Below are 12,995 nucleotides of genomic sequence, written 5' to 3' on the forward strand. Positions count from 1 at the left end.
CTCTTTGAGTTTGATTGTATCAACAGTTACCTCCAGAGTTTTTGATGGGACAGAAAAAAAACAAAACAAAAACAAAACTCGCTTGATTTTCTGTTTCGTATTTTTTTATTTTTATTTATTTCAAAGTGACAGCTGTGGGTTCATGTTGTGTTGAAATATCACAGTGCTTCTGTCTGTTTGGCAACTATGAATGAATGATGTGATGAATGAACTGATATCAGCAGGTTGTCTGTTAAGTGAATTTAACATTTCTTTCTCTTAAAATCAAAAGACAGTCACAGTTTAAACATGATGAGCTGAATTAAAGCTATGATAACTGAACATACATCATACAAACATCTCGTTTGGTTAGTTTTTTTTCTTTTGTTCCACTGATCTAAATATACAGATCACAAACAATCGTTTATAACGGAATTACCAGCAGCTGATTGGTTGATTTTATTTAATCTGCACCTTCCTGCATTCTTAAAAGGAAATAAAACTTGACATTTCCAGACTGCAGGGAATCTAACAAGCACAGCTTTGGATTTATACTCACAACAAACAATTATTTTTCAGTGCGAGGAAGTAAATCTTTCTACTACGATGACTTCGTCTGCAGATTCCAAAATCTTGCATCCAGATGTTAAGTCCAGCTCAGGGCTCCAAACGGGCTGCTGCTCTGTCATTTAGTGGCTGGACGCTCCTCATAAAGTGGATCATTTCCCAGTTTACCAGCAGGTCCCCCCCCCCCCGGAAAAGCCAACAAAGTGTTAAATCTCAGCAGTGAATGAAAACTATAAAACCGTGCAGCAGCAGATGTTTCAGATTAAACCACAGCTTATGATGACTCAGCGTTCAGGTTTTTAAAGAGAACGTGCGACTTGTTCCAGACAAACGGGGTTAAGCTTCAAGCCGAGCCAACGACAGAGCAGCAGCCTCCAGAAAATGATTCAGCATTTAGGATTATTTATAGAGGCCTCAGTCTGCTTCAAAAGAAGTGCTGGTAGGATCGTCTAACAGCGTCTGAAAGATCCCTCTGCGACAGCTGCTTCTGACAGTTTTTAATCACACCGAGGAGAAACTGTCTGAGAGTCTGCTCTGTTATTCCCAATTGTACGAATCTTGGCCACAGAGACGCAGAGTTGTTGGACGGAGATCAGGGAGGTGGTGGGAAGCAGCCAGGAGGAGTCCGTGACTGCAGCCTTCCCACTCAGCTTTCCAGTGCGTCTGTTCGGAACAACTATAAACACTTCTGCCTTCAGACATGGGCACACGACACTTCATACAAACTAGTTCTTTCCCCGACTCGTCAGACATCGTCCCAGCGAGTTTATTTGAAGCCGACTGAGCTCTTTCCTCGGCGGTTTCACACTGGCAGACTGGTCTGAATCTGGATCACCACAACTTCTGTAAAGTCATTAACTTCCCGAGTCGACCTGAAAGTAACCGTCTCAGATCAAAAGTCAAAAACCAAATTGTCTAAGTCCACAAGAAAACCTCAAATCCAATGTTCAAGAGAGATAAGAAACTGCAGTTTGAGCTTAAAGCAGAAAAACAAGGTTACAGTGCACAGGTTGACAAGCAGCTACAATAAAAACGTTGCTTGTGTACTTTCTTCTGTACACACCAGCGAGACCTCGTTCATTCCTATGTTAACTGCTCAGTGGTGCATGAAGCCAAACAAAGATGAGCTTCCCTATGCTGCTATTATTAGTCAATGAAAGACTACCAGGATCTTTCAAGGTGGAACATTTTCTTGCACGTTACTGATTCACTCGTCGTTAATCCATCAGCACACCTTAAATGTCAAGATTACATCTTTGAACATGCTGTTTTTATTTGCTTGGTTTTTTTCGTTTGGCTCTCTTGCACTCCATCGTTTCAAAAATATTTATCCAATGATTTACTGCCGCCTCTTACTTAACGAAAGTTTCTGGGGAAAAGGTATTTTTAGGGTCCCGAGTGCAATGTGTGATGTTTTAGCTGAACACTATGTCAAACTGGCTTCATAGCACGGCTGGAGTCAGGCTAACTCACAGCTGGTCAACGCCAGATTATCTTCCTATTAAAAATACAATCTATGAATGTAGACGCAGTACTCTATATATTTATGTTACTTTTCCCTCCAAAGAAACAGTAACATTTGCTAACATTTCCAGCAAAGGCACATTATACAAGATACAAGATGCAGCTGACTAGTGCACCAGGTCAAACAGCTGAACAAGCTTCTGAAGAACGGATCATTTCAGGACGATGAAGACGGTTCAGCTCACATCTGTGGTCATTTTGAAAAGAAAATTTCACCTCAAAAACGATAATTCAAAGTTAGTTTTGAAGACCCAAACTATGGGAAAATTAATGTAACGCATTATAACTTAATGATAATTTGAAAGACGCCGTGTTTCTGTTGCAAACGTGCTGAACGTCTGTGTTTGTTTAAAGTCTGCTGCTGACCTCGCTTGCTTCTGCATGTGCTGCGTTATAACGGCAGTCCAAACAACGGGAGGAACAACAGAACACAGCTGAGAGAAAACAGTTGTTCTAAGACGAGTGATCCAACTCAGGTTCAGACTCGATCAGTGTGAAAACGTCTCGAAACTCCTCATCGTCTAAACGAAGCCACACACGCATTCAGACGACTGTGATTGACAATCAGCAACAGTGTGTACATTCACAGTGCAGGTGCGACAGACGTCCCTCCACCTGTAAGTCCAGCAGACAGCCGACAGACTCCTCTGCTACCTGCTGGACCGTTCAGTCTCTCTTCTTTCATATGGTTGGTTATTTTTGGTTGGACTTTAGTACATTGCACTACATCTTCCATTCATTCGTGCAACACACACACACACACACACACACAGGTGATGTTACTGATTGTTTGAATTTGTCCTTGTTAAGTTTTGTTAAATAAATCTTTAGTTAAAATTCGTGCACGATCTCCTCGTCTTTGTCACTCGACAGGAGTAACATCACGTCTGTCCACGAAGTTCAACCGTCTGCAGCTTTACTCACCGAGTCAGATCCTCAGTGATGATGTTGAGTTTAATTTTGTCGCTCACATTAACTTTGAAGAATACCGGAGCTGAAAAATGAGTCAAAGCATCAAATACTAAAACCAAAACTTCCCGTCATATCAGTGGTATCTGCTGTAAACTTGCAGACTGTCGAGTCATCGCAGAGCACGTGAAAAGCTTAAACACAGGCTGAGAACCTCACACAGGCTCCTCCCACTCACTGCCTCCAGCTCCATATATGATCGAGACAGGAAGTATCATTGGTGAAAACTTAAAAACTTTGTGTCCCTACTCCCTTTACAGTCTTTCGGGACAGAAACATTCTCCAGAGGACGGTTTCAGATGAAATAAATGGATGGATTATAAATGATATGAAATTAAACAGTCTTACACCGTGGCTGGACAGAGAAGCAACAATATGGCCCCTCTGTTCCATTTCTTCTTCAGGGCAAAGTGCTTTGATTAAAAAAAGAGGTTATCCCCATATAAGGTCTATAAAATTCAATAAAAAATATATAAAAAGTCTGTGATTATTTCCCGACCAAAGCAAAACTTGGGTGGTCGATCCCCGCAGTCGCAGACAGCAGGACGGTTCGTCTGATTCAACAGTGGAGGGTCCCGAAAAAACAGTTTGTGTTCAAGATGAGTTGGAACTGCACAGGGAGGATATAAGCCCCGCCCACCAGGTGGAGTCAGCATGTTTAGCCCCTCCCATCCAAAGGCTCAATCCACAGGTAATCCTGGTATTTAAAAATGTCTCTGCACAACAGAGGCTTCAGTCCAACTCAAGGCAGGCATGTTATGATTGACGTGCAAGAAGTAAACAGGTCTGCTTCCTGTCCACGTGTCCGAATCCCCCCAAAACAAGTCACGTCTGTTGGATTTATACAGTGCCAGACGAAAGGCCGCAATAAACCAGACTCAGCTGGATACCAGACGAGGTGGTTCTTGGTCTCAACGATTAAGTGGTGAATGATCGACTGGTCAGTCAACAGGTCATCCCGACAATCTGTGGGTGTCTTAAGTCTGTCTGCAGGCCTGTCTTTGGGTCAGTGGTCGCGTCACAGGTGCAGACTGATCTTTCCCTCCTTGTCGAGCTTGTGGATGACCTCTGTTTCGAAGTCGGCGCTGTGGACACCGGTCTTCCTGAAGGCTCCAGCGTAGCGGTTCTCCTCCCAGTAGTGATGCCAGTTCCCCTGCTGGTCGGCACCGTAACCAAACACAGACACCTGAACACAGACAGGAAGTGGAGCCATGATACACTGAGACACAATATCTCTCTTCTCTGTCCGAGTACTCAGACAAAAATAATCAAACATTGAACTGACTTTGCAAACTGCATGCTGCAGAAGAGTCAAAGGTAGCAAATGTTTAAATTAAATGCATTTTATCAGCAATAAGATAAAAAAAAGAAAAAAACAGAATCTGATAATAACGAATAAAGCTGAACATCGGAGCCAGGCTGATAATCAGTCGACACATATTACACAATATATCCAAAGATGTAAATACATTTGTAATTTACTTTCATTTTACATAATTACATTTGAGATCAGAGAATTTATGACTCTAGTATTATATGTGTGGGTTACATACACGTGTAATGAAGTAATATTCTAACACAACATCTTTACTTTTACTCATGTAGTACATGTTTCCTCAGCAGGCTTTGCTCTTTGTTGCTTCACTACAGGACATGTTGGCGACTTGAGTTTGACTGAATACTGCAGTTGACTAAATGTTGTGCAGCGTGCAGGTGACAGACTCCTACCTGGTCACATATGTGCAGAGCAAAGATGATGGCCAGCATGCCGGTGGACGGGTAGCGACCGTGGCGCTCGGTCCAGTGATCATTAACATACTTAAAGAAAACCGGGTTCACCACCAGAACCTAAACACACGCACACACACACAATGTTACTTTGTTAACAGGATCAATGTGTCAGGGTTCACTGGCTCTCCGGCAGTGTTTTGCAATGAAGTGTTTATCCTAACTGCAGGAGCTTATCGAAGTAAAAATAAATAATCCGAAAACAGCTGAAGAAATAAACAGAAACTGTGTGAACAAGAACTGACGTTAAATAATTAAAATGTGAAAAACAGACTAACATGTCGCCTCTAAAATGCGCTCACGCGTTTATCTACAGCTTTATGTTGGTGATGCAGACGGAACACGACTGAGAGTTTATCTTACCTTGTCTTTATCAGCCTCCACTCGCTCTCTGACCCTCATGTAGGTCCTGAACACACACAGACACACAGAAGAACTGGTCATTGTATACTATATACATTTATAACAGTAATATGCAATATAAGTAGAGAGTATTTTATGTTTCTCTTTATCGATTTACAGCTTTATTTACAGTATATTAACGTACAGCGTACATGTACACACATTCATTCTCATTTCGTCCTGTCTGTTGTAAATGATTTACTTCGTACATCTTGTTAATAATTGTTGATATTCTGGCATGTTGTTGAGTATGTAAGCATGAGTATTACTATTATCTGTGTACATGAACATAAACATACACACACAGCAGTACTTACAGTCTGTGTCTGTACATGAATATGTGTACTTTCATTATCTTTGTATGTTAAGTTTAAAGTACATATTCTATGCATAGCACACACAAAAGTCACTTTTTTTCTGTATGGTGCAGATTTACATAGTACAGTATATCTGTACAACATTTCACAATATAAATATATACACACTATATACACATATTAGATCGTGAATGTATTGAACAGACATTTTGCTTCATGTGTATATTTCATGGGACGCTGTATATGTATATATATAAATGTGATAAATGTAATTTAATAATGTATACATACATGTCATCCTCTATACATACATACATACATACATGCATTTTGCCTTGTCTGATGTAAATGTTTAATGTGTATATTTCATATAAATCAGTAGTTAATTTATTAATTGTCTTTATTTGATATATACAGTTATGTCCATTTTATTCCCAGGACGCTATTTGTCATTTTTAGAGTGATTCCTACGGCGTCTCAATCATCCATTAAGATCCATGTTAGCAACTTTATCGAGTGAATCCTATTAGCTGGTGCCTCTGAAGCCTTGAAAGTGCTGCCAGTGCTTTAGCTATTATATTAAACTTTAACTTTTCAACTTTTACTAGATCCCACAATCGTTCAGTTTATTAGGTTCCCTGAACTAAAACTAAAAGTCGTAATGAACTCTATCTCTGTAAACAAGATGGCCTTCAGTAAATGTTTGATTGACTTACAGAGATGTTATTTTAACTTTAAGCTCAGTTTGGAAGCTACAGTTTGTGGTTCTCTAGGAGAAAAAGCTCTGAGTGTGTTTCTCTCTGTATTTGCTTGATGATTCGTACATTTTCACCGTGCCGGTGGACAGCGCGCTGGTCAGCCACTCCAGGTCTCTCAGTTTGAACGGCAGGAGGACGAGGCTGACTCCATGTTTGATGTCCACCGCGCTCTCTGGGTACAGGAAGTGATGCGTCGTCCGATTCCCAACGTCTTTCTCAAACCCTCGAGTCACCGCCTTGTTCATCCTGCCGAGGACACAGATGAGGAAGATAAGGAGGAGGAAGACGGGAAGGGTAAGATGCGTGACTTAGACCCACATACCTGATTATGAAGTCGTGGGATTCGATCAGTTTGCCGTTTCCAGACTGTCGAAGTTTGCCGGAGTTGCCGACCACTGCGCACCGACGACAGCGGTTGGGGAGGGGCTTGAAGTCCACAGTAGGCGGGGAAATGACCTGGAACATCGCCGACATCACTTCCTCTATTGTCTGGCCGTTACCAGACCGCTGAAGACTCTGTGGAGATGCAGAACATATTGTATTGTTTAAATATTAGTTTCCATATAGTTTACATTCAACAAAATGATACTAAAAGTATTTTTTCATTCTAACTCTCGTTTCATGCTGCTGTTTATACATGCTCTTACAGTAGAGTGAAACTACAGTACGGCATACTGTTGGCTCTTGTTTGGCTCTCACACACATTATATACAATATACTGTGGATCAGACTGATGATGTTAGCAGCATTTCTACACCCCCCAACCCCTTTAATCTACTAATGGGTTCTGCAGCAGGACCAAATCTATAAATGCAGGAAAGAGACTCAGACGTTTGGCTTTTCATCCAGACTGCTGACAGCCTCGACAAAAACCATGTGAAAGACTTTTTACGTTTCAATTTTCTGCAATTACAGATTTTCATTAATGGGTCCTGACTATTTACTGAAACACACTCTATGACCATCGTGCAAGACATTTGCTCTATTTTGGTATTCTGTGATTCAGCTGATTTAACAATTCTCAGTGTCGACACATCAATTCAGTGTTGTCACTTCCAGTGTGCAGCCTGCAGTCAGTTTCTGTAAAAGGGCCTTTCAGTTTGTTACTGCACCACAGTCAGTTATTAAATAGAGCACAAAAGGAGACCAGAGAACCTTAAGAAATGCTTTTTACTTATTTGGGTGACCTACTTACATGTTAATGTTAAATATCAATATTAACATAATGGTGATCTGATATTTAGTCACTGATTAAACTGCTTTAAATCTTATTACCGTATTTTTTGTCAAATACAGTTTAATTCCAAGTGAAATCATATTTGTAAAAGAAATAATAGGATTTAGATTAAATATACTAATCCGACAGTTATTTGAAAGCTGCAATTTATAACAAAATCTCACAGATTTATTGATTTATGTACATTAATCTAACATCTCTGCAAATGTAAGATTTTCAATTAAATGATCTGGTTTCGTTTACGATAAACACATATAACACAACACTTACATTTGGAGCAAATTAACACAACCTTGATAATATTTGCAATAATGGATTTCAAACTTCAGACTCAGACAGGAATTCACTTTTGTAGCTCTATCAGTTACAGTAACGTTATTTTTGTTCCTCACCAGCCACCATTTGAGCGCGTCAGGGTCGAAGTTGTTGTTGCTGTCTCGGAGGATGGGCTGCTGTTTGGGGTCGTAGCGCTGTCCGAACCACTCCGACGACCCCACGTCTGAGATACAGGACTCGACACAACCACAGGAACTGAAAGAGGGCGACACAGAGGAGTCAGACGGGGAGAGAACAGAGGATCATGGGATAACACAGAGCCTGTGACCTCCTGAGTGTTACCTTGTGCTGTCCTTGGACTCCTCTAAAGGCATCTCCGCGTCTTCATGTTCGGGGTGGCCGGGAGGAGGGGGGTTCTTCGGAGGGTCAGGGGTCGGATCAGCAGGAGGTGCTGGGGGTTCGATTACTGCAAACAAACACAGAGAGTTAGAGAACAGTGCATCATGGGAGCTCTGCTTACACTGTTGGCATCAGTGATACAGTCACAACACTACTTCTGCTAATATTATCCAAATTTTACAACAACAACTACCTCTCACTAATACAACCACTGCTGATGTTGCAATCAGTTGGAGCCCGACCGATATGTCAGCTGGCAAATATTATCAGCTGATACAAGGCTATTGATACATGGAGACTGATATACACAATTTACTTTAGCGATTATAAAGCAAAAAAAAAGATGTTTGGGGTCATTTTGGTTATCAAATTAGCAAACTACTGCAAAAAACTTGTGTAGATCTGCCGATTTATCGATAGATTGTTTTTTTGGTGACTCTTGATCAAAACTGTTGTGGGGGAGTTCAAACTGTTCCATCATTATGGTATTTTTGGTGATTTTCCCTCTGAATTGATCACTGCTCGGTGTATTCGCCCATCTGTTTGGGAGTTTTTCTTTACCTTGTGATGATATCTGCTGCTCGCCCGCCTCCTTGCTGATGGGTGTGGCCCGGCTGATGGCCGGGGTTATGGACAGAGGCAGGAAATGTCTCTTTTGAATGCTTTGACTGGCAAGCATTAGGAAGAGGATGGCAGCAATCACCACGGCAACGCACACCTTCCTCCTCAACAACATGGCTGGACGGATGATGAGTGGGCGGCGGCAGAAGGAAGGATGTGTTGAGCCGTTCAGCCTGCTATGTCAGCATATTTGGACTGTGTCATCTGGACATTTTCCCATGCCTGGTCATGTCTCCACGCTGCCTGGTCTCCATGAAGCCCGAGTGTGGAACTTCTTGCCCTGTGAACCACGCTGCTTTCTGACTGGTGTAGACAGGATGGATACTCGCACCTGGATCAGACGGAAAGACACGGCAACATCAGCATCATAAAAAAAAAGAAACATAGTGGAAATCCTTTTTGTTTGCTCAAAAACTGATCATTCTTTACATTGTATTGTACAACAAAATCATAGATTAAAGCCCAAACATTTCCCCCATAGCTGCAGACTAGTTTAACTCCAACATGGTTGGACCCATCACGACCCTAGTGTTGGACATTTGAAACATTTGGGGAGACTCGGACGAGTTCAGGAACAAATCTGTTCGGTGTGTTCAGCTGTGTTGGAAGCTTTTGGAGCCGCGTGGACGGTGTCTGGTCAGATTCAGCTCGCAAAGTCTGAGAATGCTGGCAGTCTGAGGATTGGACGCCATCGGATACTCTGATTGGTTGAGTGCTAGCTGTTCAATGATCACTCTGATTGGCGGTGTGCTAGCAAATCAGCGTGGTGTGTGGGAGGGGTGAAAGTGACGATGTTCTGCACTCTGTTTCGTTCCGGTTTTCATGTTTTGGATTACTGGCACCAGACTAGCGCCACCTGATGTTAAGGAGACTTATTGTATCTTGCACAAGTAGAACGTACACGCCACTGTGTAGTCAGATAAAGACAGTTTGCCATTGGTTTGAGTGGGTGGTGCGTGGGCCCCTTTATAAGTGGCTGCCGGCTCAGAGTGTTTATGGACTGCACCAGTAATAGATCATCCATTACAGACAGCATTCCCTGAACCAGGTTTATTCAGGTTAGCTGGACGACTTTTATTCTATTGATTCTTTCACTTCAAGGACATTCTGTGTTTTACTAAGTGCTCTCCTGTCGATGTCTGGTTACTCTAGTAATTGTGCATTGACAGCCATATCCCTAATTATTCATAACAAAAACCACCACCTTAACAAATGATGTGTAACACAAGACTGAATACAACGTAGCAAAAAAAAATCTAAACTAGAACGTATCATCCACAACGCAGAAATTATACACAATTTCACTGTAATTCACAATTACACGCAAAATATCTATAATATAATATATAAAAACATGTATGTCTATACAATACTGTCAATTATTTGTAATAATACAATATACAATACAACAAAATATCCACAAAAAACTATTTATACCAAATGCATTTTTCAAAATATATAAAAAATATAATTCCAATCTAATTCCAATTATCAAACTTAACAAAAACTGATAATCCATAAGAAACTTTGACAAATGTGCTATCAATAACTATTTCTAGCCAAAACAAATAATATAACAATGCAATTGTTCATAAACATACATAACGAACAGACCAGACTTTCACTCAGAGAAAACTTCAATCAGAACCAGGAAATTACCAAAGAACAGAAAAACAGCAACAAGAACACGAATACTGTAAGAAACTACTATCTACAACTATTTCTAACTCTCTAACTTCTAAATTTATAACTATCCATAACAAACTATCTTTAACAAAGAAATTATCCATAACAAACTAAACAAACTTATCTTGTCAGTAACAAACAGGAAATGACCGAAAAAACAGCACAGTTCTGTTATCTTTAACAAACTAATTATCTGTAACATATTATCTATATCAAACAAATAAAAAAAACAAATTAAACTCATTCAGAAACAGGAAATTTACCAAAAGAGATAGTGATTGCAACATGAAGAACATGAAACCTGTGTTGCAACCAGACATGTTGTCACTGATGACGACACAACTGCTGTAAAGAGTTTTTCTAAAGTGATGACATCGTCTACAGCAACACAACAAACTCAGCGCCTTCTAGCTTGAAAAAAAAAAAACACAGGAGAGGAGAGGTCCAGCTTTTGATTTATGTTGAGGAGTGGAGTCACCCTCTTCTTCCCCCCTCCTCTTCCTCCCACACCACACCTCCCCTCTGCTCCTGCAGGAATGTCTCCCTGCAGACAGACTCAGTCTCTGAATACCAATCAGATCTGGATCCAGTTCAGCTTCTCCCGTTTCAGCTCTTGCTCTCCTCCTGTCTGCTTCACTGTCTCTCTCTCTCTCCCTCTCTTAGTGTGTGTGTGTGTGTGTGTGTGTGTGTGTGTGTGTGTGTGTGTGTGTGTGTGTGTGTGTGTGTGGGCGTAGTCTGAATCAGCTGACCTGCGTGTGTTTCTTCACTTCTCTGTTGCAAGCGATATTTACTTCATAACGTTTGTAGTAACACACTCACACTCACACACACACACACACACACACACTTGCTAATAGTATTACTTTTCCCTCTGCTAAAGCTCCTGGCAGACCTGCACCTTGTTACATAAAGTAGCTGCAATTTCACATCCAACATCTGAAGAAACTTTTAACGTAAAAGTCTCGACTTAAATCCGATGATGTAACATAACCTGTAACAGTTCTGCAGCACTTTAACTGAACTCAAATCTGAACAGAACGAGTGACATGAAGGCTGCAGCAGCACAAGGTTCAATATACACAGAGATTAAATAAATTCTAGATTTTGGCCAAATATCTTGATTTCAAAATTGTGACGATATTGTAGGAATGACTAGACAAAATGTCAACACAATGGGAATTTTGATGAATAATCCTAAGTGAGTGGGTGGTGCAAGTTTCGGATTAAGAGCAGCAGACTTTGAGAAGTCACTGCCCGCAGCAACTTTTCACCAGGCTGCTTCTGGCTAATGTGCTGGTCACGCAACAGGGAAATCCCACAATGTTTTACCCACATCTTTACGGAGACCTGTCTCCACCAAAACATCCTGGACTGAGCTGTTGTACCTGATGGACGGACCACGATCAGTGCTAAGAAAGTGCAGGAATGTACAGCAGGACGTGGAGAGATGGACTCTGTGTTTACGTAAATGATGCGTAACGCTCAGAAGCAGCCAAAGTCGATTTGTTTATCCGATGTCTAACTTTCAATATGAAGATACCTTCCACATTATCCTCACCATCCTGGTTGAATGTCTATATAGTCCAGCCTTATTTTCAGCCTAATTAGTTTCAATGCAATTAATTAACTTTTAATCATCCAGAGAAATGAAAACAGTTACATGAATTAGTATGATAAATGAGGAGAGTTAACTGCAAAGTTGACAGTGTTTCTGGTGTTGATACAAATCTCACTCTGTGAGAGTTAATTCTACGTTTTGGGAAAAAAAAAACACTTCTGTTATATATCAAACGAGGTCATCAATACCACTTAAGTTCATTAATTAACACTTTTGTTGTTCTCGAACTGCTAATGGATTACAAAAATGATTAGAATGCACCACAATGAAGATATTAAAGTCTGAAACAAATTTAACTGCATTTCTTTCAACACCTATTGAGATATTTCATGAGGGTTCATTAGAGCAACTGTGACTAATGAAAATCATTGTTATATTTTGAAGCACAGATTTGTTTTTACCTTGCTTGGTGGGATTAAACATTGCTGCATCTCACTCAGGGCTGGGTTAGTCTTTTTGCTACGTTAAAATACAGAGCAACTGTCCAACAATACATTTCGTTCTTTAAATTTGTCATATTTTAAACTCTGCACGAAAAAATACCACACAAGCCTCTATTGATCATATTGGAAGAACACAAAGACTCGTTATCATAAAGGTCACCGATTCTCTTCATGTCTGATTAGTCTGGAAAAAGATTTTGTCCCTCTGACTGGGACAAAACAGGTCAAAAATAATAAATTGTACAAACGCTTCGTCACAAAAGTCTATCTGACAAGTATCACTATGAGTTGCAGCTCCTTCTGTAACATTCATTTATGTCTGAATACAGCCAGAAGCAACATTTACTGACAAAAAGACTTCTCTGTAACAAAAGACTAAATTGTTCTGTATTTCCTGAAAAAGGATAAATA

General features: G+C 40.6%; 1 protein-coding gene across 1 annotated transcript in view; it reads right to left on the reverse strand.

Annotated features, from left to right (window-relative positions):
* Positions 1-86: 86 nt before the first annotated feature.
* Positions 87-12,995, reverse strand: part of st3gal8 (ST3 beta-galactoside alpha-2,3-sialyltransferase 8) — a 23,305-nt gene continuing 10,396 nt past the window's right edge. The window contains exons 2-9 of the mRNA XM_037100177.1: positions 8,778-9,168; positions 8,160-8,283; positions 7,934-8,072; positions 6,627-6,820; positions 6,371-6,550; positions 5,191-5,236; positions 4,768-4,887; positions 87-4,225 (exon numbers count right to left, since the gene is read on the reverse strand). Coding sequence (XP_036956072.1) covers positions 4,058-4,225; positions 4,768-4,887; positions 5,191-5,236; positions 6,371-6,550; positions 6,627-6,820; positions 7,934-8,072; positions 8,160-8,283; positions 8,778-8,952 — 1,146 coding nt within the window. The 5' untranslated portion in view covers positions 8,953-9,168 and the 3' untranslated portion in view covers positions 87-4,057. The remainder of the gene's footprint in view (positions 4,226-4,767; positions 4,888-5,190; positions 5,237-6,370; positions 6,551-6,626; positions 6,821-7,933; positions 8,073-8,159; positions 8,284-8,777; positions 9,169-12,995) is intronic.

Source organism: Acanthopagrus latus, chromosome 6 (assembly GCF_904848185.1).
Source record: "Acanthopagrus latus isolate v.2019 chromosome 6, fAcaLat1.1, whole genome shotgun sequence".
Lineage (NCBI taxonomy): Eukaryota > Metazoa > Chordata > Actinopteri > Spariformes > Sparidae > Acanthopagrus > Acanthopagrus latus.